General features: G+C 44.8%; 2 protein-coding genes across 4 annotated transcripts in view; both read left to right on the top strand.

The window, feature by feature from the left end:
- The window catches only part of adsl (adenylosuccinate lyase), a 19,436-nt gene extending 432 nt beyond the window's left edge, over window positions 1-19,004 (top strand). The window contains exons 2-13 of the mRNA XM_020520585.2: window positions 5,553-5,756; window positions 6,263-6,307; window positions 6,406-6,485; window positions 8,996-9,167; window positions 12,081-12,127; window positions 12,353-12,443; window positions 12,919-12,988; window positions 13,559-13,706; window positions 14,505-14,595; window positions 15,034-15,123; window positions 15,617-15,793; window positions 18,416-19,004. Coding sequence (XP_020376174.2) covers window positions 5,553-5,756; window positions 6,263-6,307; window positions 6,406-6,485; window positions 8,996-9,167; window positions 12,081-12,127; window positions 12,353-12,443; window positions 12,919-12,988; window positions 13,559-13,706; window positions 14,505-14,595; window positions 15,034-15,123; window positions 15,617-15,793; window positions 18,416-18,502 — 1,302 coding nt within the window. The 3' untranslated portion in view covers window positions 18,503-19,004. The remainder of the gene's footprint in view (window positions 1-5,552; window positions 5,757-6,262; window positions 6,308-6,405; window positions 6,486-8,995; window positions 9,168-12,080; window positions 12,128-12,352; window positions 12,444-12,918; window positions 12,989-13,558; window positions 13,707-14,504; window positions 14,596-15,033; window positions 15,124-15,616; window positions 15,794-18,415) is intronic.
- A 2,145-nt stretch (window positions 19,005-21,149) lies between these two features.
- pick1 (protein interacting with prkca 1) overlaps window positions 21,150-27,260 on the top strand; it is a 40,909-nt gene continuing 34,798 nt past the window's right edge. For all 3 annotated transcript variants that reach the window (XR_007265679.1, XM_048617508.1, XM_048617507.1), the window contains exons 1-2: window positions 21,150-21,259; window positions 24,503-24,580. Coding sequence is in view for 2 of the 3 variants with exons in the window: in XM_048617508.1 (XP_048473465.1) it covers window positions 24,540-24,580 (41 nt within the window). In the remaining variant the exon portion in view is untranslated. The remainder of the gene's footprint in view (window positions 21,260-24,502; window positions 24,581-27,260) is intronic.

Here is a 27,260-nt window from a genome sequence, read left to right as displayed (position 1 = left end):
ACTCTCTCTTCCCCCACACACACACATACACACACTACAGTACATGTGTTTTGTCTTAGGTCTGAATGACCTCCTTGTGTTGTGTTATTGTCATTTCTGTTCCAGTGTAATGATCATGCTGTGATGTTTGGTCTAACTCAGTTACTGGGCTGACAGGCAGCACTGTATGCACTGTACAAGGCAGAGTCACAAGTTCGCACGAGATATGGGGTGCACATGCTGCAAATTCAAACTAATCTGTCCATACTGGTGCTTTTGCAATTAACTAAGTCTCCTCCCATCTTTCCTTGTTTAAATCTAACAATATGACCGTTCCTTCCTCCCTCACCCTGCCCAGCTTTCACTTAAACCTAAACTGTTCCCTATGGGAGTGACTCCCACATTCTCGTCAATCTCAGGATGAGATGTTTCTCCTAAATTCCTGATAATCACGATGAAGTCCAATCCTCAGCTGTTTCCCATGAGCAGTGGGAACACCCTGCATTCTCTCTGTATCCATGTAAAGACCGTTATTTAATTTTTCTGTATTTTTTGATTGTCCACAGAAATGGGAAATGGACTGTTTAAAAACTATGTTGTGCAAAGGGCTGCTGCACTTTTTAAAAAAAATCAAGCTTGTCAGCATTGGCGTGTAGGGGGAGTTTATAAGTGAGTTAGAGTTTAGCTAGCAGAGTTACATGTAGACAGTTCATAATTATTTACCTGTGAATCAACTATTCCAAATAAAAAGGTTCTTTCTTGTTCAATACAGAAACCTGGTGTGTGCTTTGTATTAAGGGTGACATGGTGGCTTACTGGTTACTAATGTCCTTCAGGGAAGAAAATCTGCCACCCTCATCTAGTCTGGCCTACCTGTGACTCCAGACCCACAGCAATGTGGTTGACTCTCAATTGCCCTCTGAAATGGCCTAGCAAGCCACTCAGTTGTACCAATCGCTACAAAGTCTCAAAGAAATGAAACTGGATGGATCACCTGGCATTGACCTAGGCGCTGGAAAAGGCAATAGCAGAAACAGCCCTGTCAATCCTGCAAAGTCTCGTCCATTGGCATCTGGGGGCTAGTGCCAAAATTTGGAGAGCTGTCTCACAGACTAGTTCAGCAACAGCCCGACATAGTCATACTCTCAGAATCATACCTTACAGACAATGTCCCAGACACTATCGTCACCATCCCTGGATATGTCCTGTTCCGATAGCAGGACAGACCCAGCAGAGGTGGTGATACAGTGTATACGCTCGTGAAGGGGTTGCCCTGGGAGTCCTGAACATTGACCCTGGATCCCATGAAGTCTCGTGGCTTTAGGTTAAACACGGGCAAGGAAACTTCCTGCTGATTACCACATACTATCCTCCCTCAGCTGATGAATCAGTACTCCTCCGTGTCAAACAGCGCTTAGAGGAAGCACTTAGGATGGTAAGGGCACAAGTACTACTGAGTGAGCTGGTCGTGTCCTAAAGGACATAGCTGCTAGACTGGGTCTGTAGCAGGTGGTGAGAGAAGCAACTAGAGGGAAAAACATACTTGACCTCATCCTTACTCATCTGCCAGCTGCAGTTGCATCTGTCCATGACAGTATCGGTAAGAGTGACCATCGCGCAGTCCTTGTGGAGATCAAGTCCTGCCTTCGCATTGAGAATACCCTCCATGTTGTGTGACACTATCTCCATGTTAAACGGAACAGACTTTGACTTTGAACAGATCTAGCAACTCAAAACTGGGCATCCATCAAGCGCTGTGGGGCATGAACAGCCACAGAATTATACTGCAGCACAATCTGTAACCTCATGGCCCAGCATATCCCCCACTCAGCTATTACCATCAAGCCAGGGGATCAACCCTGGTTCAATGGAGTGTGCAGGAGGGCATGCCAGGAGCAGCACCATGCATACCTGAAGATGAAGTATCAACCTGGCAAGTCCACCAAATGGGACTACTTGCACGATAGACAGAGCTAAGCGATCCCACAACCAACGGATCAGATCTAATCTCTGCAGCCATGCCATATCCAGTATAAATGGTGGTGGACAATTAAACAACTCACTGGAGGGGGAGGCTCCCCAAATATCCCCATCCTCAATGATGGAAGAGCCCAGCACTTCAGTGCAAAAGATAAGGCTGAAGCTTTCGCAGCAATCTTCAGCCAGTGGTGTCGAGTGGATGATCCATCTCGGCCTCCTCCAGTGATCCCCAGCATTACAGATACCAGTCTTCAGCGAAGTCGATTCACTCCACACAATATCAAAAAAATGGTTGGAGACACTGGATATTGCAAAGGCTACAAACTCTGTCAACATTCTGGCAATAGTACTGAAGACTTCTGCTCCAGAACTTGCTGTTCCAGTACAGTTACAACCCTGGTACCTAACTGCCAATGTAGAAAAATGCCCAAGTATGTCCTGTACACAAAAAGAGGGATAAATCCAACCCGGCCATTTACTGCCCCATCAGTCTCCTGTCCATCATCAGTTAAGTGATGGAAGGTGTCATCAACAGTGCTATCAAGCAGCACCCGCTCAGTAATGCCCAGTTTGGGTTCCGCCAGGGCCACTTAGCCCTTGACCCCATTATAGCCTTGGTTCAAACATGGACAAAAGAGCTGAATTCCAGAGGTGAGGTGAGAGACTCTCTGGTGGTTGGAGTCATACCTGACACATAGGAAGATGGTCGTGGTTGTTTGGAGGTCAATCATCTCCGCTTCAGGACATCTCTGCAGGAGTTCATCAGGGTAGTGCCTAGGCCCGACCATCTTCAGCTGCTTCATCAATGACCTTCCCTCCATCATAAGGTCAGAAGTGAGTATGTTCGCTGATGATTGGTGCTGTACATTGTGCATTCATAACTCCTCAGATACTGAAGCAGTCTGTGTTCAAATGCAACAAGATCTGGGGGGGGATGATGTCCAGGCTTGGGCTGACAAGTCGTGCCTCACAAATGCCAGGCTATGACCATCACCAATAAAAACAATCTTACCACCGCCCCTTGACACTCAATGGTGTTACCATCACTGAATCCCCCACTATCAACATCCTGGGGGTTATCATTGACCAGAAACTCAACTAGACTCACCACATAAACACTGGCTATGACAGCAAGTCAGAAGCTAGGAATACTGCGTTGAGTAACTCCCCTCCTGACTTCTCAAAGCCTGACCGCCATTTACAAGGCACAAGTCAGGAGTGTGATGGAATACTCTCCACTTGCCTGGATGAGTGCAGCCCCAACAACAATCAAGAAGTTTGACACCATCCAGGACAAAACAGCCCGTCTGATTGGCACTACATCTTGTAGATCCTCAGACAGCAACTTCCAGACCCACGACCACTTCCATCTAGAAGGACAAGAGCAGCAGATACATGGGAATACCACCACCTTCTGGCCACTCCTCATCCTGACTTGGAAATATATTGTCATTCCTTCACTGTCACTGGGTCAGAATTCCCTCCCTAATGACATTGTGGGTCAACCCACAGCAGATGGTCTGCAGTAGTTCAAGAAGGCAGCTCACCTTCTCGAGGGTAACTAGGGATGGGCAAGAAATACTGGCCAGTTGGTAACAACCACATTGCCACAAATGAATAGGAAAAAAAAGCACTCTTGCTGTGCCAGTGACCCGGGTTCAGTTCCAGCCTTGGGTGACTGCTCTTTGTGTAGTTTGCACATTCTCCCTTGTGTCTGTGTGGGTTTCTGCCAGTGCATTGGTTTTCTCTTGCAGTCTGAAGATGTGCTGCTTAGGTGGATTGGCCATGCTGAATTTCCCTGTAGTGTCCAGGGATGTACAGGCCAGTTGGATTAGCCATTGGAAATGTAGGGTTACAAGGATAGAATGCAGGGGAGGGGGTGTGTCTGGATGGCATGCTGTTCAGAGTTGGTGTAGACTTGATGGGCTGAATGGTCTCTTTCTGCATTGTATTCATTCTAGACTCCATTTTTTAAAAATGGGTAAATTTGGGAAAATTTGCATACTTTGATAAAATCTTTTAATTTTCGTGATGACTTTGGGAATAGCAGGGCTTGATTTCCTGCCTGGTATCCCAGGGAGGTGTGACAACACACAGGTTTTTAAAATCACTGTCCCCCTTCTCCAAACTAAATTTGGTGTTGCCTGCAAATTTAGAATTTATCTTTGATTCCATGACCCAATGGTTAATATAAATTGAGATCAGCAGTTCTTGAACTGATCCTTTGTAGGACTTCACTTCCCACCTTCTGAATAGTTACCCTTTCCTCCAAGTCTCTTTTCTGTACCGAAGCTACCCAACAATCCATTCTGTGCTTGTCCAAAAGCACAAAACTGTGGGTGTGGGAAATCTGAAATTAAAAACAGGACGTGCTGGAGAAACAGCAGGTTGGATGGTATCTGTGGAGGGAGAAATAGAGGAACGTTTTGAGTCAAACGACTCTTCAGAACCCATTCTGTTGCTTGTCCAAAACAAACACTGGAATCTGAGAATCTGAAAATAACATGGTGAATGCTCGAAATATTGAGGTCTGGTACTGTGGAGAGAAAACCTAGTTAATGAAAGATCATGAATCTGAATCATCAGAACTGCCTCATCTCCTGACTCTACATTCTCTGGCCTTATTAGACCGTTATTACAAAGCACCTTACTAAAGCACTTCTGGAAATCAATTAAAAAGGAAAAAATGCTGGAAACACTCGGCGTCATCTGGAGTGTGAAACAGAATCGTTGATTCTCTCTTTGTAGATGTTGTCAGACCTGCTGAGTATTTTCACACTTGTTTCCATGGTGTACCCGCTTTAATTTTCTACATTTGCTGGAAAATGGTGAGATAATAAAGTACGGAAAGTGTTGTTTGGTTGCTTTATATCCAAAGTTGCTGAATGATGGTAACTGTTTGTTCAATACTTATACGTACAAGGAATTTATTTGCCTGCTTTGTGTGTGTAAGGTGTTTCTATACAAGTCTGTTCTTGTCACAGTGTCACCATAGCCACACTGCTGTACCCATCTCCCTTTCAAGTACTCCCAGGCCTGGTACAGCATGGGGTTACGTCCAGAGCAAAGCTTACTCTACTATTTTTTTTTTTTTAAAAACCTGAAATTAAAGCTTTTTCTATACTACCCCCGAATATTGACTTGACCAGCTTCAAAATCTCTCCTCTCCCAACCTATCCGCTCCACCCTTCCCACTGATCAACCACAAACTCCCTAATCTACATCCACCCATCTCCATCTCACCTACCCTTCCCTTTGTTCATCACTTCCCCCTACCCCCCAAAAAAAAATGTCCTAATGAAAGGTTTCAGCCCAAAACATTGACCTTTCTGCTCCTCGGATGCTGCCTGACCTGTGCTTTTCCAGCTCCACGTTTACTGACCCCAGGCCTGGTACAGCATGGGATTAGATTCAGAGCAATGGTTCTTGATATTGTGTGTTGTATGAGGAGGGGGTGTGGTTGTGGATTGTGTATGGTGAATGGTGGGGGCTGATTCCAGTTGGGGATGATTGAGTGTGGTGGGTGTGTGGAGTAACATTGCTTCTGCTTGCTGCTGTGGGGATCACTCCAGTTCTTCCATCTGTCTCTGCAGAAGTTGGGATTGCCGATCACAGATGAGCAGCTCCAGGAGATGGAGTCAAATCTCTCAAACATTGACTTCAAGATGGCTGCTGAGGAAGAGAAGAAGCTTCGCCATGATGTCATGGCCCACGTACACACGTTTGCGCATTGCTGCCCGAATGCTGCTGCCATCATACACCTTGGTGCCACCTCCTGCTATGTTGGGGACAACACGGTATGACAACATTCATGATCTCTGGACTGGACTGTCCTGACTAATGTTCCTTCAAGCAGCATGGGGTTAGATACAGAGTAAAACTCTCCACACTGTCCCCATCAAACACTCCATGGAAGGATTTTAAAAGCCTGATGAGGATTTTGCACCCAAATTTTGAACATTGAGGAAACAAAGTGGGACTTGGTTCAAGTTAGTTGAAAATGGAATTTTAGTCATGTTTAACATTATGGAGGGTGGGAGATAAGAGCCTGGTCAGTAGTGCGTTGGAGTAGCTTTGCCTCGAAGTTATAAGGGTTTCAGCAGCAGACAAGTAGAAGCAGGGCAGACAGGGCAGTGGTACGAAGCTGAAGCTAGGTCTGCATGAAATTTTGTTTAAAACCCTACAAACTTCTGATCAGTCTGGTTCAGTTTTGCAATGTCAGGGAGAGGGATAGAACTGATGCTGTCCCTAAGCCACTTTACTTTTGTTTACTTCTGTATTAATGATTTCCCTCTTCTCTTAGGATCTTATTGTTCTTCGTGATGGTTTTGACATCCTCTTGCCCAAGGTGAGTGTGTGTGTGTGCGCGCGCGCGCGCTCTGACGGTTGCAGTTTGTTTGTCCTAGAGATGTTTTGACAAGCGCTTTCTCATTCCCTCTGCTGCAGTTGGCTCGAGTCATCAAACGCCTGGCGGACTTTGCCCAGAAATATGCTGACCTGCCGACACTCGGCTTCACCCACTACCAGTAAGTGGCCATGCACAAGAGATACATCCTGCATCCCCATTCCGTTACTGTTAAGTGCACTCCAAGTAAAGGAGTCACAAGTTTGCACACACCCCAGAGTCTGTCAAATGCTGACTGACCCCAAATTTATGTGCTCTGTCTCTCGCACTCCCTCCTCTAACCCATACACCACCATTGCTGCTGCCATTGCACCCCCCCCACACCCCCATGCCAAACCAACTACCACCACCTCTGTGTGGTAGCCAGTCTCCGATGAGCTGCAATTTCTCCAGTTTAGTTGTTGCATTATGATACCAGACAATGTTCCAAAGATGTGCAGGTTAGGTGGATTGACTATGCTAAATTCCCCCATAGTGACCAGGGATGGGCAGGTTGGATGGATTAGCCATGGTAAATGTGGGGTTATGGGAATAGGCTGGGGGGCTGGGTCTGGGTGGGATGGTCTTTGGAGAGTTGGCGCAGACTCAATGGGGCGAATCGTGCAGCTTTCTTTTTTGTAGGGCCTACAACATTACTGACTTAAAAAACTGTCCGAAAAGATTGTACTCCTATCTGTTTCTACTTGAGTAACTTCTCCCAGTTTAGTTTTTGTGGACTGCAGAGGTCTGCCGTTCCCTCCTGCAGAGTGGCTGACCAGAAGACTCTCTCCCACTTTACAGCCTGTCATCAGGCCTGTTGGAAAGATTCACAGGTTGATCCTCGACCTGTTTTTGTGTTATGAGCACACATTGCTTGGATGCCAAGTCTTGAAGTGGAGCTCTAGCTCAGACAGTGAAATTACCCATTGAACTATAGTAAATGTACAGCACAGAAAGGGGCCATTCAGCCCATTGATAAAGAAAATTTTAAAAAGCTAAACGACCAATCCAGCCCCTTCTTGAAGCACCTGGTCCATAACCTTGCATGTTCCAGTGCCTCGGTATTGGATCTGGCACATTTTTAACGGAGTTGAGGGTGCAGACTTAACCGCCAAGCAAGTAGCGAATTCCACTTATTGTATTTTCTCTTGCTTTGTTTGCCATCCCACTTCTCCAGATTATGTTTATCACTTTCCAACTCACTCAACCAAATCTTTTGATGTCCTCCTGCAGCCAACAACATCCTCTTCAGTATCAACTACATGAACGTTTTGTGTGTCATCTGCAAATTGCCACATTTAAATCTAAATCATTAACGTATACTACAAACAGCAAGGGACCCAATACTGAGCCCTGTGGTAGAGCAGATAAAAACATTTACTGTTTCCTATTACTGTTGTTAGGAAGGGGAGGTTGAACCTGTCTGATAATTAAAATCAAAACACAAGCCCCCAATCTGTTATGGCGGGAGTAGAGGTCCCCTTCTAGTAATTAAGCCCGAAGCTCGCGTCACCTCGCCTAATCTGTTAACCTCCCCTTCTCCATAAGAGTTTAACTGAAATAAAATTCCTGATAGTCACTTTATAAGTAACAAGCAACATTTTATTTATTTAACCTAAACGATGAAGAAATTAACAGCACTACTAACTAAACAAACAATTCCCCCCAACCCCTAACTATTCTGTAACTGAACAGTTTTTCTAGAATGCTGTTCAAATGAAACACAAGTCCCACTTATATAAACCTAATTAATAAGACAACAATAAATTAAAATTTAATCTCCAAGTTCACACAGACTGTTCCTTCTCTGCTTCCTCTCCAGTCTTTCTTCTGTTGATCTCACGCCACAAATGCCTTTCTTCTGCTAATTCTACTGTCAGCAATGTTTGCTCTATATTTTATTCTGAGAACTCAGCTAAAAATGCTGTGGTACCTTTGATTAATTAGACGGTGCTTTCTCTGAGAGCTAAAAGTTATCTCCTGGCAGCTGGTATTCGGCTGTCTGAATTTCCAGATGCCCTTTTTGATATCCTTGTTGGCCTGCGCATTTTCTTAAAATATGGTTGGTTTCTAGATTGTCAGCACCATCTGATTTAAATTTGGTAGATTTATAGTATCTAAAGGCTTGGTTTGAATTGATTGGCTAAATTTAAAAAGACTTGTCTTGGTAAAAATGCTGCTTGTCTGTTCAATACAAAATGTTTCAACTCAGGCACTCTGTGTGCACCTGCACCTTTTAAGCTGCTGTTTAGACATTCACTTTAACTCTAAGCACCAATAAAACATCGACTTTTAAGGGGACACGCAATGCTTTCCCCAATTTTACACACGCCAACTTTGCAGCACTGAGCTGATTTTTGTATCCATCTCAACAAGTTGCTTTGTATTCCAGGGGCCTTAATTTTTCTGACCAGTTTGCTTTGTGGGACTTTGTCAAATGCCTAAAATCCATGTAGACCACATCCGCTGCACCACCCTCATCAATCCTATTGTTATTTCCTCAAAGAAAAAATTCAGTTAAATTAGTAAGACACAGCCTTCCCTGAACAAAACCAAACTGACTATCCTTAATTAATCTGTGTCTTTCTAAGTAACAGTTAGTCCTTGTTTGTGATTTGCTTGTTAAGTGGGTTCTGTGCTGTGATTGGGCAGGCCTGCGCAGTTGACCACCGTTGGGAAGCGCTGCTGCCTCTGGCTGCAGGATCTGTGTATGGACCTGAGAAATCTGGAGCGTGCCCGCAATGAACTGCGATTCCGAGGAGTGAAGGGAACGACGGGGACTCAGGCCAGTTTTCTCCAACTCTTTGAGGGAGACCACAGAAAGGTAAGTGACACTAACAACTTGGGCAAGGCGAGATTGTCAACTGCAGTGGCAGCATAATCATGGCAGAGCATCCATTATAACAACAGAAATCCTGAGTCATCCAGTCCTGAAGGCTGCCCAGGGCCCGAGACAATACAACCCCGACTTGGTTGACTCAATAAAGACTTAAAGTAGTTTCTTTACTTTGAATACTTTTCCTCTATAAATGATATTTGCATTTTCATCTGCTCTTATTAAGCTGTGACTGTTTGAAGGATGTGAGTATCTGTCTCCCAGGTCCCTCGGTTTCTTGTCCAGATTCTCATTTTGTTTTGATTTGTTCATGATGTCACTGGCTGGCACAGTATTTATTGCCCAATCCAAATTGCCTTTGATCAGAATGGCTCACTAGGCCATTTCAGAAGGCAGTTAAGAATCAACTGCATTGTTGTGGGTCTGAAATCGCATGTAGGCCAGATCGGATTAAGGATGGCAGATTTCCCCTCACTTGAGGGATTTATTGAACCAGATGGGTTATTGCAGCAATGAACAGTGGTTCCAGAATCTTCGTGAGGCAACATTTCAATTCCAGACGTGAATTGAGATCTTACCATATGTCCCTAGAACACTAGCCTGAGGTTCTGGATTACGAGTCCTTGCAGTTCCTATCCAAATGTTGCATCTGACATTTCTCTCAACTGAAGTTCAGTATTTGTATAGTTCTCAATGCTTTGTTACAACTCACCTTGTAATTTCTATGTTTTACTGACCATATCCCTGCAGTACAGATTTGTTACGCTAGACACTCTGAGCATTGCTTGCTGCACCCACACATCATGCCCATTACCCAGGCATCTACCTCTAATTAGTGCACAGACCTGGTTCAGCTCAGTTTCTGCTTTGTTCTCTCGCAGGGGAGGGCACAAAAGCAGTGGCTATCATAGCGAGTTATATTGGCTGTGCCACAGGCTCCCACTCTTTCAGATCTGCACCCCTGCCTCCAACCTCACTCTTACTGAGGGAACATGATGATTTCCAAACCTTGAAATGGGGCCACAGTGGGGTTGGGAGAAATGTTTGGGAAACACTGCATTAAGGCATTGGCCAAGAGAAGCAGTGGCAGGCATTTAATGAGATGGCACCCTGCAAAGATACATTCCAGTGAGAGAGACACTGTGGGAGAAGGGCCCACTATCTGTGATTACCGAAGTAAGTTTCATATCGTATCAAATTGAAAAGTATATTGTTGCACAAAGATGAGTAGCAAGTCAGACTGAATAGGATATGAAGAACAGCAAAGAATATCTAAAACCTCAAATTTGAGTACAAGAGAAAGCTAACTGGAAATGTGAAAACCAAATAAACATATCTGCAGATTTTACAAAATGACCATTGATCCTGTCCAGATAGTGATTGCCTAGACACTAATGGAATATAAGGAAATGATGGATGAGTTGAATAGATAATTTGCACCTGTCTATACTGTAAGACACAAATAAGTTCCAGAAATTATAGAATGAGGACTGGGGTGGAAAAGGAGAGAGAAATTGCAATCACTGTGGAAAAAATACTGAGGAAAATTAAGAACTAGAGGCTGACAAATCTCTAACATTAATGGGCTTCATCCCAGAGTTTTAAAAGAAGTGACTGTTGAGATAGTGGATTTTAATTTTCTAAAATTCCCTAGATTTTGTAAAGATCCCACCTCATTGGAAAATAGCAGATGTGAGTCTTCTATTCAAGAAAGGAGGGAGGCAGAAAATAGGAAACTACAGACTAGATGGCTTAACAGTGCTCATGAGGAAGTTGCTGGAATATTTTTTTGAGGAGGTTGTAGCAGTGCCCTGAGAAAATCAGGCAGAGTCAACATGGTTTTGTAAAAGTCAAATTGATTAATGTTCATTGAGGAAGTAAGCAACAATGTGGATAGGGGGAACCTGCTGTGGTGTACTTTGATTTCGGAAGGCATTTAAAATGATGCCACATCAAAGATAACTATACTCATGTGGGTGGCAACATATTAATATGGGTAGAGAATTGTTTAGGTAACAGGAAAGAGAGAAGGCGTAATTAGATCATTTTTAGGTGGCAAGAAATCAACAAGTGGAATGCCACGAGGATCAGGGCTAGGTCCTCAACTGTTTGCAATCTATTATCAGTGACATAAATGAAAGGACCAGAAGTATAGTTGCTAAATTTGCTGATGACACCAAGACAGACAAAAACATAAGTTGTGAAGAGGATGTGGAAAGTGGGCATATAAGAATGCAATGTGGAAAAATGTGAACTTGTCCACTTTGTCAGGAAGAACAGAAAAATGTTTTTTTTTTAGAAAGGTGAGAGATTTAATTCTGAGACAGGGAGAGATCTGGGGTTTCTGATACATGAATCACATAACGTTAGAATGTGGATGCAGTGAGTGATCAGGAAGGCAAATGGAATGTTGGCATTTATTGTCGGGGAAGTGGAATATTAGAGAGGAATATTTTATTGCAGCTGTTCAGGGTGTTAATGACACCACACCTGGAGTACAATGGACAGTTACTGTCTCCTTAGAATTGCTAATTATATTCCTTAAGTGAAGGTTTGGCCAGCTGAATACTGGGATGAGGGCATTTTCTTACGCTGAAATGTTGGACAGGTTTGGTCTGTGTCCATTGCAGTTTAGAATTTGAGGTGATCTTATTGGAGAATGCATGATCCTGAAGGGACTAAACAGCGCGGATACTGGGAGAATATTTCCCTTTGTAGGTGGGCCTCAAACTAGGAGACATAGTCAAGATTCTAAGTATTACTGGGGCAGGCAGGAAAGTAGGTCAAGGCCAGAATCCTATCAGCCACGATCTTGCTAAGTAGCAGAAAGGCATCTCCTAATTTGTATTTTTCTCACCCACTCTGATATTCTCATGCTGTCTGTGGTTTTGTCTCTTTCAGGTTGAAGAGCTTGATCGGTTGGTGACTGAGATGGCAGGATTTAAACAGTGAGTTATTAGCACTGAAAGCATTGTGTCCCTGTGGGACCCTACTGTTCAAGCCCAAGCACCCACCCCACCCCCCACCCCCACCTTTCTTCATCCAAACCCCACATGATATTTGCGAGTGTGTAGCTGGTCCCCCTCTGTTCTAAAGCCTTTGTCCACTCTTACTGATTCGAGGGTTGGTAGAACTGGGATGTATGTTCAGACATTTTACCTTTTTTCCTTCAGGATGTACCTGGTGACTGGACAGACATACAGTCGGAAAGTGGATATTGATTCGCTGGCCGTGCTCTCGAGTCTTGGGGCGACTGTTCACAAGGTGAGGAAAGGACTGGCTGTGTGCATCCATAGGAGTCTGTGTGGCTGTCCAACCTGAATGAAATTACCCCTCTGTGTCTGCTTGCTGGTTGGGGGTGTGTGCCTGGTCACTGGGGTGGGGCAGGGGAGAGGGGTGTGCCTGGGTCGCCAAGCTTGCAATGGCGGAGGGGATGCCTGGTGTCGTCTTGGTGGTGGTGGGGGTGATGGGTTCTGCCTGGCCATTGTGATTGAGCGGTGAACAAGGGCCTGTGTTTTAGAGATAGGAACTGCAGATGCTGGAGAATGAGATAACCAGGTGTAGAGCTGGATGGACACAGCAGGCCAAGTAGCATCAGAGGAGCAGGAAAGCTGACGTTTCGGGCCTAGACCCTTCTTCAGAAGTTTTGTTCAGGGCCTGTGTTTTGTCTGGTTTGTGCTACCTTGGTCCAGGAAGCATCAACACGTGGGAGCACAATCTAACCCCATGTTTCTTTCAGATCTGTACGGATATCCGCCTTCTGGCAAATCTGAAGGAGGTTGAGGAGCCCTTTGAGAAAGATCAGATTGGTGAGTCTTGTTTGGGACTGGAGGAATAGTTTCTGTAGTGTTGTGGTTTCGTGTGGAAGTGTTTTTGCTGGAAGGGGTTGGTAGGGCGTGTTCTGGTGTTATATGGAGTCTTGATGTGATAACCCAGGTTCACATCCGAGTCTCCTGAGCTCCAATACCTCAACACTATTAGATTGGTGGGAAATCAGTCAAGATTGTTACAGGATGTGTTGCAGAGTGGTCATGTGTACTTGAGTATAAGATTAGCTGAGTCCTGTCCCTAACTCACTCTCTCCATGCTGGCACCACCAGAACTGGGCAATAGCAAATCTGCACCATTTACACCCCATACTCTCTCCCTCCTCTCGTTATTATGGTGAATCTGCAGTGAGATGTGAACACTGAGCAGGATCACAAAGGAGTGTAGTGGAGGAAACCAGTGAGGATGGGGAGGTGCTGTGTTGAGGTGCTTTCTGGTGGTGTTTGGTTTGTCTGGGTTATGGGGAATGTCAGACTCGGGCTTGTGGATGATGGCAGGCAGTTGGGCAGTCTGTGGATAACCATTCATTCTGTCAGTGTGCTTGTTTACAGGGTCCAGTGCGATGCCCTATAAGAGGAATCCAATGCGCAGTGAACGTTGCTGCAGTCTGGCTCGCCACCTCATGACACTGATGCTGGACCCTTTGCAGACAGCGGCTGTACAGTGGTTTGAACGGACTCTAGATGACAGTGCCAACAGGTAATCTTGCTACATCTTAGGATCAGATTGGTTCAGCGCTTCACAGAAAAACACTGGGCAATTTGGAGGAGAGGCTGAGAGCCCCCTCCAAAGTACAAACATCCTTCTCCCTCCAAATTTGTCCCTTTTTGGTAAATTAGTTGCTGGGATCATTTATTCATGGGCTGTGTGTTTGAGTTTCCTGATCCCTGCCATTGGTTTCATCCTCACTGGGTTAAGTGAACGGTGCCCCTCTGGCTTATCCTCTCCCGGTCTCTGCTCTGTGGGTGAGTCTGCCTGGATACTGTCTGGGACATGGTGATGTCTCAAAGTTGAACAGACTGCTCATTATTGCTGGTGAGGAATGGCTAGTGTCCCTAATGTGACAGTTTGTCCAGCCAATGCTGAGCTGCCAGTAAAGGCCAGCTCCTGCCCTTGGCACCGTCCCCCAAGGTGCTGAATAAAGAAGTCAAAGTGGCCAGGCATGAATTGTAACAGCAAGCCATACTCTCCGGCCATTCCTCTGGGCCCTAGATACTGCTGTGTTTCCTTCAGATGTTGTACTGCTGTGTCCAATGTCAATATGATGCTGAGTAGAACTGAACATTGTTGGAATGCTGGTTAATCACTGTTTTTCCCCATCTCTCTCTCTGTTTTAACATCTGCCTTCCTTCTCCTTCTGTTACTTGCTTTCTTCTTCTTTGTCTTGTGGCCTTTTGCCCCTCTCTGCCACTCACCCCCACTCTTTCTCTTTGCCATTCACATTCTTGCCCCCTCTGTCTCTGTCTGCTGCTGTTGCTGTCACCCGCTTCTGTTCAGACGTATCTGTTTAGCGGAGTCGTTTCTAACTGCAGACATTATTCTGAGCACTCTACAGAACATCACTGAAGGGCTGGTCGTTTACCCGAAGGTAGGCTGTATCTGCTGTGGAGATTTTCAGATGCTGCATTTGATGTATTTACGGAGCTGAATGGGAATGTAGGGAACTCTATCCTTTCTGTCAGCACTGACTGGGCTGAAATTAACCAGCATTGATCTGTGAATTATTGATTGTAAACTTATTTGTTATAGGGTTTGGAACTGGGTAGGTGTAAGTCTGAGAGTGGGGAACAGTCCTCATTAGTGGCTGCTTAATGCTGCATCTCTATGATCAGGATACCATGTGTATTTGGGGGAGGCATAGGGAGTCCGCAGCGAGGGGATATTCTCGGAGTATCTGGGTTGTGCAGTGATGGGTGGGGTCTGAAACAGTCTTGCTCAGAATGTTTGCTTCCTAGTTTTCCCGCCTGGTCTTGCTCGTTGTTGCCAGCATCCTGTGCATTCACTGATCTATTACGTTCTCTTCCAGGTGATTGAGCGGCACATTCGCCATGAGCTTCCATTCATGGCAACAGAAAACATCATTATGGCAATGGTAAAAGCCGGAGGAAACAGACAGGTCAGTGTCCCCCTGTGCCTGGAGTGAGGGGGTGCAGCAAAACTGATCATATCTCTGTACTCAGGTCAGAACGGTGTGAGACTGGGTTGTATCAGTTTTAGTTCAAAAGAAATTGTGCACTTTATCTCGACCAAGACTTCAGCTCAAAAAGGACAGATTTGAAATTCTCATTGAACGTTTGAGAATTAAAGATAAATCTACTTGAGTTTTTCAAACTTTGTAAAAAATAAAATTTATAGAATCAGCATAATTAGCTGTTTTAGCCTGAGCTGCCTGCTGGTTGAAGGATCTGCAGGAGACACTGAACCAAGAGGTTTGAATGTATGGAACCATTCTGAATGTTTAATGCAAATTCATGTTGTAGTGTATTGGAGCTTGAACTGAGTTGGGATTTAATTTAAAAGACTTTACTGCCTCTCCATCTCTGGCATTTCTTGTTTGACACTTGTGGTAATGCTCCTGATTTGAGTTATTTCCTTTCCATCTTCTACAGGATTGTCACGAGCGAATCCGTGTCCTCTCCCAGCAGGCAGCTGCTGTGGTTAAACAGGAGGGAGGTGACAATGATCTGATCTGCAGAATTCAGGAGGACGGTTATTTCAGCCCGATCCACAGGCAGCTCGAGACACTGCTTGACCCCAAGTCCTTCATCGGGTGTGCCCCCCAGCAGGTGAGAGCAGGATGTGGAGTCATCCATAACGCTGTCCATGGTCCCAGCTGGCCCCTACGACCCTGATCCATCATGGTGGAATATTCTGTCCTCACCTCTTTCATTGGCTGGAGAGGGTGGGTTCTTCAACATGGATCTGAATCCCCGTGCATTGACTGAATTGGAAGAAGACAAAGGAGCAGAAACAGACATTCAATCCATTGACAACAAAAACAGAAGTTTCTGGGAAAGCTCAGAACCGGACCCAAAACATTAACTCTGATTTTCTCCTTCACAGATGCTCCCAGACCTGGTGAGCTTTTCTAGCAACTTCTGTTTTTGTTCCTGATTTACAGCATCCACAGTTCTTTTGGTTTTTAATTCGGCCCGTTGAGTTTCCTCCACCATTCAGCGAGGTCATGGCTGATCTGATCATCCTCAACTCCACTTCCCCATCTTTTTGCCGTAACCCTTGATTCCCTGAGTTCTGACGAAGGGTCACCGGACCCGAAACATTAACTCTGTTTTTACTTTCACAGATGCTGCCAGACCTGCTGAGCTTTTCCAGCCACTTTGTTTTTGTCTTTGATTCCCTTCCTGATTTAAAAAATTTGTCTCGGCCTTGAATATACTTAATGACCCAGCCTCAACAGCCTTCTGCTGTAAGGAATTCTGCATATTCACCACTCTGAGAGAAGAAATTCCTCCTCATCTGTCTTGAGATTATACCATCTTGTCTTAGACTCTCCCACTAAGGGAAACAACCCCTGTTTCTACTGTCAAGTCTCCTAATAAACTTGTTTGTTACAATAAGGTTGCCCCTCATTTTTCGAAACTCCAATGAGTACAGGCCCAATCTACTTGACCTCTTCTTAGAAGACTCCATACCTGGGATCAAGCTTGTGAACCTTCTCTGGACTGCCTCCAATGCTAGTATATCTGTATTTACATAAAGGAACCAAAACTGTTCAGTATTCTAGCTATAGTCTTGACTAGTGCCTCGTGAAGTTTAGCAGGGCTTTCCTATCTTTACAGTTTGTTCCCTTTGAAATAAATATTTAATTTGCCTTCCGTATTATGTGCTGAACTTGGGTGCTAACTTCTTGTGACTTATGCATGGGGACTTCCAATTCCCTCTTCTGTAGCTTTCTACAGTTTTTTCCATTTAAATAATACCCAGTTCCTCTTTATTCTGCTGAAGTGCGAAACGTCTCATTTCCCACATTATATATTCCATCTGCCATATTTTGGCCCACCATATCTTTTCCTCTGAAGACTGTCATTCTCACCACTTGTCTTCCCACCTATTTTTGTGCCATTCTAATGCCAAGTTTGCATATGTTCACATTCCTCATCCTGGTCATTGATTTATATTTTAAATAAATTGTGGTCTCCGAAGTAATCGCTGTGTCAGTCCACTAGTTGCACATCACCAACCTGAAAATGCCCCCCAACCCCTCCTCTTTCAGCCAACTTGCTATCCATGCTAAATCCTACCTGTAATACTATGGGCTCTTAGCCTAATGTGTGGTACCAAATCAAGTGCCACTTGGAAATCCAAATGTATTGCATTCAATGCTTCTCCTTCACCTATCCTGCTTGTAACCTTCTCAGAATTCTAATGACATGATTTCTCCTTCAGGAAGCATTGCTGACTGTGCTTAATTGTATTATGTATTTCTAAATGCTCTACTATTAAATCCTTCGTAATAGACTCAACATTTTCCCAATCACAGTTGTTTAGTTACCTTTTTTGACTCCTTCCCTTTATAAACCAGGTTGTTACATTGGCCACTTTCTAATTCTCCTCTCCTTTTTTGAGAATCTACGTTTTTTTAATATCCTAGCTTACATCTCATCAGATTCAGGTGAACTTATCGTACTTTAGCCTTGTTCGATTCCCTAGTTCTTTTTCTCCAGTGATATTTATTGTGTTTATTTGCTGTTCCCTTTTTGCCCTTGGTTATTTAATATTTTTGGAAGCTATTAGTGTCTTCTACCATAAGATTGATGCAAAGTATTTATTCAACTCATCTGTCACTTCCTAGTTCCCCGTTATTATTTCCCCAGCCTCATTCTCTGAGGGGCCTATGTTTACTTTGGCCTCTTTATATATTTAAAGAAGTTTTTGCTTTCTGTCTTGCAAGTTTGCCCTCAAAGTTTATTGTCTCCCTTGGGTGTTTTAGTTGGTTTTTCAAATTTTCCCAATCATCTGTCTTACCACTAATCTCTCCCGAGTTGTATTTTTTCTTTTAATTAGTTGCTAACCTTAATTGCCCCAGTTAACAATGGTTTGCTTATTCCCTTATTAGTATCTTTCTTCCTCACTGGAACATTGTGAGCCATAAAATATTTAATTTTTAAATACCTGCCATTGTTCCTCAACTATCTTCACTGCCAAACTCCTTTTTAAGAATGGAAAATGCTGGAAAACCTCAGCAGTTCAGCAACACCTTTATGGGGAGAGAAGCAAAGTGAGCCTTTCGAGTCCAACGTGGCTTCTCTGGTTCAGAAGAAGTTGGCCTGATTATTTCCAGCACTTTGTATTCTGGAAATCTGAAATGAAATCACAGTATTTTGCTTTTATTTCTTGGTAGTAGCTTGATGTTGATTTGATTTTTCTTTTTCCTCTCTCTTTGAAAGGTCACCAGATTCCTGGAGCAGGAGGTTCAGCCGCTCTTGATCCGTTATGCTGGTCAAATGGAAGTGAAAGTTGAGTTGGAGCTGTGAGAAACTGTGAACCAGAGTGATGAGTGCTGAAAATTAATCAGAATACCTCCAGGTTCTAGCATGTCCAGCCTGTGACATGAAACTGTGAGAGATTTTGTGCCTTAGATTTGAGGAGCAAAAACTGGACTGTTCAATTTTAAGTTATTGATTGTTGGTTTCCGACAATGATTTAGTTAATGCTGGGATGTCACTGGCTGTACTGGCACGGGTGCTGCTGTGTATGTTTAGCAATGCATACTCATTTTTGCGGGGGGCCCATCAGCAGACATTCTCCCACTCAGGAATCATGGAGCAGTCATCACATGACCCAGAGCTATCCTGTTACAATTCACATGTCAGATCATGAAATTTTTCAAATAAGTTTTGTTTCAATTGAGTTAATCAAACATCAATGCCCATGAGACTGGGCTCAAGGTTTCCATTTGTATGGGATTTGTCATTCTCATCTTGAAAGAATGGCTTGTGCTTTGAATAAAAAATTTTTTCAGCTTGAATTTAAAAATGAGTTTCATTATGATTGTGTCTAACATCATTCACCTGAAGCTTGAGAGAATAGCTTGTGGAGCTGGAGGAACACAGCAGGCCAGCCGCATCTAAGGAGCAGGAAAGTTGACGTTTTGTGTCGGGACCCTTTTACAGAAATGGGGAGGGGGAAGGGAGCTAGGAAATAAATAGGGAGAGGAAAGGAGAAGTGGGGCTGGGGATCATAGGTGGGACGGTGATAGGTGTGTGCAGGTAGGGAGTGGTGGGAATTGGTCAGTGGGATGGATGGGCTGGATAGGTGAGAGAGAAGATGGACAGGTTGTGTCAGGTCAAGGAGGTGGCAATGAGAGTGAGGGTTGGACATGGAATGAGGCCGGGGGTGTGGGGAGATTTTCAAAGGACCCTCAAGTTTGTGGGTGGTGTCATTGACAATGGAGGCGGCCCAGGATGGACATGTCACCATGGGAGGGGAATATCTGATACGAAAGGTTTGTTTCGGGCCTTGAATGGAGGTGAGGAGGGAAGTGTAGGGGCAGATGTAGCACTTCTGCGGTTGAAGGGAAAGGTACTGGCTTTGGAGGGATTAATAGGGAGTGTGGAGCAGTCGAGGGAGTACTGTTGTGTTCCTCCAGCGCCTGCAGTTCTTGCTATCTTGTTCACCTGAAGCTTTTTGTGGTAATCAGGAGGGACTTTGATCACTCTGCCCTACCATCATTGGTTTAAACTGTTAAACCAATTGCACTTGTTTCTGTGAGATAATAAGAACTGCAGATGCTGGAGTTGGAGGAACACAACAGGCCAAGCAGAATCAGAGGGGCAGGAAAGTTGACGTTTTGGGTCGGGACCCTTCTGAAGAATACACTCCTCTGATGCTGCCTGACCTGCACTTGTGACTGAATTTGAGGCAGACACAGAAACTCGGTTCATGATGCCCTAAGATTAAGATGGAAATAGGTTGATGTTTTGATGTGTATGGAATTGGCCACAATGAAATTGTTGAGATTGGTTGGCTCGCCGAGCTGGTTTGCTGAAACGTCTGCAGAACATTACCCTGCTGGGTAACATCATCCGTGCAGCTTCCGAATGAAACGGTGTTGAGGCCTGGTGCTGAACTGGGTTTCCCAGGCCCCAAGAAGACTTTCCACATCAAGCAGATGTTCACCTGCACATCTGCCAATGTGGTATACTGCATCCGCTGTACCCGGTGTGGCTTCCTCTACATCGGGGAAACCAAGCGGAGACTCGGGGACCGCTTTGCAGAACACCTACGCTCGGTTCGCAACAAACAACTGCACCTCCCAGTCGCAAACCATTTCAACTCCCCCTCCCATTCCTCAGACGACATGTCCATCCTGGGCCTCCTGCAGTGCCACAACGATGCCACCCGAAGGTTGCAGGAACAGCAACTCATATTCCGCTTGGGAACCCTGCAGCCCAATGGTATCAATGTGGATTTCACAAGTTTCAAAATCTCCCCTCCCCCCACCGCATCCCAAAACCAGTCCAACTCGTCCCTGCCTCCCTAACCTGTTCTTCCTCCCACCTATCCCCTCCTCCCACCTCAAGCCGCACCTCCATCTCCTACCGACCAACCTCATCCCGCCCCCTTGACCTGTCCGTCCTCCCTGGACTGACCTATCCCCTTCCTAACTCCCTACCTACACTCACCTTTACTGGCCCCATCCCTGCCTCTTCGACCTGTTTGTTTCCTCTCCACCTATCCTCTCCTCTATCCATCTTCTATCCGCCTCCCACTCTCTCCCTATTTATTTCAAAACCCCCTTCCCCTCCCCCTTTTCTGATGAAGGGTCTAGGCCCGAAACCTCAGCCTCTCTGCTCCTATGGTGCTGCTTGGCCTGCTGTGTTCATCCACCCCTGCACCTTGTTGTTTCAGATCAAATTCAGCTGGAGCTGGGTTGGAGTCAGTCACGTATGGGGTTTGAGTTGGTGTTGGATTCACATTAAGGGTTTGAGATAGGTTCGGGGTCAGCTGAAGGTTTGGGTTTGAATCTAAGATAAAATGGGTAATCAGCAAGTTTGAGGCACAGGTGCTGGCAACGATTTGCCAGCATTAATGATGGCGGCCATTCACAGCCGGGTGGCGAGGGCCACTTCTGGTAATATCCGACAATTTGTATAGAACTACATCCGGGGTCGGTGTACCGGAAGAGGAAGTGATCACACAAAAACCGGCGACGTCTTTCACAAACGGAAACATCCGGAAAAGAAGGGTGAAAAATCTGGTCCCGGACTTAATGAAAAAGGAGAGACCGGGTAAAGAAATAGTAATGAGGAGGGGGCGGCTGAAGGAGGGTCAATAGTAATGAGGAGGGGGCGGCTGAGGGAGGGCTAGTAAGAGGGGGGATAAATGGGGGAAGAGGACTGAGACAGAGACAGTACATAGAAATAAAGAGGAGGGGGCACAGAGAGAATGGGGGAGGTACTGACAGACAGAGTGAGAGGGGTCTGAGAGGGTGGTGGGCACTTAGGGGGAAACAGAGAGGGAGCACAAGGGGTGTGAGGGGAATGTGATCTGTCTGAGGGGAGAGAAGCTTGTGATTCTGCTGTTGTAAAAGCCTATCTGTATGTTCAAATACAACCAATCAGAGCAGCTGAGCTCAAGACTGACTATCAATCTCCACTTTCCCATCCACTTTCCTTTACCCCGTGATTTATTTAGAGTCCGATTTCAACTCAGCCTTAAACATGTTCTGGCATCGAGCACCCACAGTCTTGCCAATCAGAGAATTCCAAAGATTGTGAAGACTATTCTTCCCCATCTCGGTCCGAAATAAGCAAATCTGTTATCTTAAAACTGTCCCTGTTTCTAGATTCTTCACCTTCTCAATGGCAATCTTGTCAATCTCTTTCAGAAGCATATGTGTTTCAATTAGAACCCCTCTCATTCTTAAACTCCGGACTGCACCAGCCCAGCCTATTCAATCCCTCATTCTTGGACATTGCGTTCTTCCCAGGAAACGTGAGCTGTTGCATCCTTTGAGATAAATAGATTATTGCATAGACATGCAGAGTCAAACAGAGGACAGTACCACCAAGTATGTTCTCACCAAAGCTGTGTGCGACTGTGCCAAGATTTCTTTACTCTTGTCCAATCCCTTTGCAAAAAAGGGTCAATGTAACATTTGTCTTCCTAGAGTAAAATCAGAAAATACTGGAAAATTAAATTCAATTATAGTACGTCTGCTGGTTCTCTTTTATCCAACCTGCTAGGTAAATCCAAAAAAATTCAATCATTGACTTGTTGAAAAAGATTTTCCTTTCACAAATCTGCGTTGACTCTGTCTCATCGCATTGTGATTTTCAGTTTCCTATTGTCACTTCTCTCATCCTCTAATAGATTTTTTTCCCAGCACCCAATGTCAAGCTAACTGCCAGGTTGGTAGACTCTGGTCTCCTCTTGCTCTTCTTTCTTGAAAAGTAGAATTATCGTCCAGTCCCCTAGGACTTTTCAGAATCATTACAAACTCTGCAGCCATTATCACTTTTCTAATTAGTTAAACTTGTCAAATCTAGGAGGTTAAGCCCTATTCATTTATCTGGTACTTTTCTTTACTCACTCTTATTAGACTTATCGCTCCCTGCAAGTTCTGTTTTTTTTTTTAATGCCTCATACTGTGAAGATAGACCTAAGGGCTACATTTTCAATGCTTAGCATAGGTGGCAGCAGAAGCCGATGGACCTGGAAGTTGTCATCACTGGTTTGCTGGTATGTTCTTGCGTCAGTGCCAATTTGAAACAAATGGTTTGTGGGCAATAAGGTTATTAGCCCACTAGCATCAGGTAGGTAATTCAACCTCAAAGAACTTGTTAAGAGCTCTCTTCTGCTTGGTTAATGAAAGGAGGATACCTTCTATTGATGAACTGGAGTCCAGCACTCTCGCATGTTAAACCCTCCTGCCATAGACCACCCTGTAGAGGGACTCTTGTTGCTCAGCTCTTGTGGCTGTGACCAGTTTAAAGTTCAGAACTTTTGAAAGGTGCTGAGATTTGTGGTTGTGGTTCAGACTTCAACTCAGTAACTCTTGAGGTTGAGGTTCCTTGAGCTGTAGGCACTCACTGTGTATTGATACTGTGCCACACAACAGACATGCCAGGAGAGTTATGCTATGGAATGAAAGGGTCAGTAGCAACATGGTTACAAAATTGGCTGAGTGATAGGAAACAGAGAGTAATGATCAAGGGGTATTTTTCAGGCCGGAGGAAGGTTTGTGGTGGAGTTCCCCAGGTGTTGGTGCCTTACCTTTTCCTGATATATATAATGATCTGGATCTTGAGGTCCGAGGGACAATTTCAAATTTTGTGGATGGCACAAAACTTGGAAGAATTGTAAACTGTGAGGAGGACAGTGTGGAACTCCAAATGAACATAGACAAAGACAAGTTGAGGTTCAATGCAGAGAAGTATGAGCTGATCTGTTTTGGGAGGAAGAACATTGAAAGACATTATAAAATTGCGGGTACAATTCCAAAGTGGATACAGGAGTAGAGGGACCTGGGTGTATATGTGCACAGATCATTGACGGTGGCAGGACAAGTGTTGAGAGCAGTTAATAAAGCATACAGTGACTCCTGCTTTATTAACAGGGTCATAGAGTAGAAAAGTAAGGAGGTGATGTTAAACTTGTTCCAGACACTTGTTAGACATCACCTGGAGTATCGAGTACAGTTGTGAGCGCCACATTGTAGAAAATACAAAATGCATTGGAAAGAGTACAAAAGTGGTTTACAAGAATGGTTCCAGGAATGATCAACTTCAGTGATTAGGATATATTGAAGAGAGGAGGCTGAGAGGAAATTTGATAGATGTTTTCAAAATCATGAGCAGACTAGATAGAGTAAATTGGGAGAAGCTAATAAAAGAACAAGAGGGTATGGATTTAAAGCAAAGTGCAACTGAAGCAAAAGGGTGATGTAAGAATAAGCTTTTGCTTTCAGCTAGCAGTTATGGTCTAGAGTGCACTGCTTGGAAATGTGGTGGAGGCGGGTTCAATGGAGACATTCAGCTGGCTGAATATTTGGATGGAAAAAGCAGGAGATTGGCGCAAGGTAATGTGACATATTTGAAGAGCTGGTGCAAGGCATGATGGGCCGAATATCCTGTTTATGGACTGTAACAATTCTGTAATTTCATGTGGCTGCCTGGGATCATGCCAAGAGACGCCCAGTGTTGCCCAGTGGAACACCAGCCCTTTGTCTCAATTCATCAAAGCTGCTCCTCTGCACCCAATTCCCAACTTTTGTGTGGCACTTTGTCTATATTACTGTATCCATCTATTTAAATAATTTCTCTATGTTAGGGCCCAGTCAGGTATCAATGTGATTGGGATCCAGTCTGTATTTTATCGTCACTGTATTTGCAACTTCCTTTCTCTTGGGAGCATTGCCTGGTGGAAGCATGTGAATACACAGAGGATGACTGAACAGAATGTGTTAAACTCTCCTGTGCAACGCTGAGTATAAAGATTGGGTTTCATTCATAAAACATTCTCCTCCACAGAGACCAGGAGGAGCTACAGACTGACAAGAAATCGATAATGTTCAGTGACATGGATTTTGAAATAGAAGAAGATAAATTGTGAGTAATTGTCATCCATTAAATACTCAAGTAACACAAAAGTGTGATTGACTGTTGGTTTGTGTGTATTCACGGGGTGCAGGGCTCATTGGCAAGGTTGGCATTTATTGCCCATTGACTGTCACTGAGCAGATCATAGAGCACCCAACTTGATCTTTTGCAACCTGTATGTGAAGACCACTCCTGCAGATCTTTTAGTTAGTGAGTTCCAAGTTTTTGATCTACTACTGATGAAGTTACAGTGATATCCTCCAAGTCAAGACACTGTGTGATGAGGAGAGTGACTTGAAGCTGGTAAAGTTTCCATTTATCTGCTTGGCAAGGTGGGCTTTGTGGATTTCTGCTGAAGCAGCCTCGAGGAGATTGTGCGTGCCATTGACTGGCATTGTGGTGTGCCAGTGGGGGTAAGAATTGATACTGATCCCAGTTGCAAGGTGAATGAACAATCTCTGCCCAGGGTGGCATCTAGCTCTTTGCTTGTTGCTGAGGCTGCATCATCCACCCAGCATCAAGCAAGAAAACCACTAGGGACAAAATTCAGCCAGTGCTGACCACCCTGCCCAATCCTCATCACAATGGAGAGACCTGTTATTTCATCACCCTCCTGAGGACAGACTTGTAGAAACTTAGAGGGATTGTGGGGTCGAGAGAGTTGGTCTGTGGGATTACAGAGATGCACAGGCACAGGAACCAGCCCACTGATTTAAATGGATGTGAATGGTCTGGACAAGACCCGCACCCACAACCTCACATCCCATCCATCCCTCTTCAAATCTATATGCATCACCTTCCCATAGTGTGGGGCCCTTCAGCCCATTGGCTGTGCACCAACACGAGTATACTAGTCCCACATTCAAGCACTAGGCCCATAGTCTTAAATGTTGTAACATTTCAGATGCTCATTTGTGTACTCTTTAAAGATTATGAGGCTTCCTGCCTCTGCTGCCCTCCCAGGCAGACTCTGCATTCCAGACTCCCACCGCCCTCTGGGTGAAAGGACTTTTTTCCAATCTCCTCTGAATCTGCTGCTGTTCATCCTGCGATAAATTGAACCTTCTATTCACTTCTCTCTCAAATGTTTATCCAATGTCTCCTTAAATACATCGATTCAGTAAAGAAAAGCACAAAATCCATGATGATGACTTTATTTTGTTTTAAATTTCTAGATATTTTTCTATTACATCTTTGAGTAAAGATTGCGCTATCTTTCCGACCCTCTCATTCCTGTAGCTGACTGTTTCAGCATTGACATAACAGCAGCAGCCCTGATTTGTTTTATTATTAGTCTAGATACAAATCTCTGCTGTTACTTCCACAGCCTCTTCGAACACTCAGCTCCTGCATTATTATTCACTTGCTGCTTTATGTCCATTCCAGTCATCCAGACTCTTGGATGGCACCTGCTGCCTGTCAGCCCAGGCCTGAGGGCTAAACAGTCCCATCTGTGGACCGGCATTATCAGTGAAATTGAAGCTGAACACTCTGAAGGTCCCTATTCTCAACCTCCCTTCAGGTTAAACCAGTCATCTCTCTCTCATGAGTGAGCAACCCAACAGTCCTCTTGGACTATGGTGACACTACTGACTTCGCCTTTACTAGTTGAGTTCCATAACCACTGTACTACCATACCAGATCAGTTCTCGAACTGTTCATCACCATTCTTCCCTGGATGTGGTGGTTTTGCTGAGAGCTGTTGAGCAAGGGTTGTCTATTTCTGGCAGTTTAATTTCAGACCTCAGTCTCATGTATCCAAAGGGCTGTTCACACCATTGTTCTTCCATTCCATGTTGAATCAGGATTAGTTTTCCAGTTAGCTGCTAATTGTCAACTGCTGGGCTGTAAAGTTTTACAGTCTGCTGTATGGTGTTGCTACTGTTGATGACCCACAGCCCGTCAAGTCTCGCTGGGGGTGGCAGTAGCAGGATAATGGAAAGCTTAGTCGTCTGATTCTACAGAATTTTGAGCATTGCTAAGAAAAGACACATTTGTCGAAGCTTTTCATCTTGACTTGTCAGGAAAATTCACAAGAAATGCCAATTTAGTGGGAGAACCAGCCTGCCCAGTTTGAAATTTAAACCTGACCTGGCAGTTAATTGTTAATCATCATTGATTGGTGCATTCTCCGTGGCAACACATCTCCAAACAGAGCCTACTTGCCAACCATTTGACCTCCTCTCATACAGTATAAATATCAGTTTTGTGATGACAAAGTGTAGAGCTGGATGAACACAGCAGGTCAGGCAGCATCAGAGGAGCAGGAAGGCTGACGATTTGGGCTTAGACCCTTCTTCAGAAATGGGGGAGGGGAACGGGGTTCTGAAATAAATAGGGAGAGAGGGGGAGGCGGATAGAAGATGGATAGAGGAGAAGATAGGTGGAGAGGAGACAGACAGGTCAAAGAGGTGGGGATGGAGCCAGTAAAGGTGAGTGTAGGTGGTGAGGTAGGGAGGAGATAGGTCAGTCCAGGGAGGACGGACAGGTCAAGGGGGCGGGATGAGGTTAGTAGGTAGGAGATGGGGTTGGGGCTTGAGGTGGGAGGAGGGGATAGGTGGGAGGAAGAACAGGTTAGGGAGGCGGGGACGAGCTGGGCTGGTTTTGGGATGCGGTAGCGGGAGGGGAGATTTTGAAACTTGTGAAGTCCACATTGATACCATTGGGCTGCAGGGTTCCCAAGTGGAAT

Source organism: Rhincodon typus, chromosome 37, assembly GCF_021869965.1.
Source record: "Rhincodon typus isolate 14 chromosome 37, sRhiTyp1.1, whole genome shotgun sequence".
NCBI lineage: Eukaryota > Metazoa > Chordata > Chondrichthyes > Orectolobiformes > Rhincodontidae > Rhincodon > Rhincodon typus.
The sequence above is the reverse complement of the archived record's forward strand: the minus strand, read 5'-3'. Positions and strand labels throughout refer to the sequence as shown.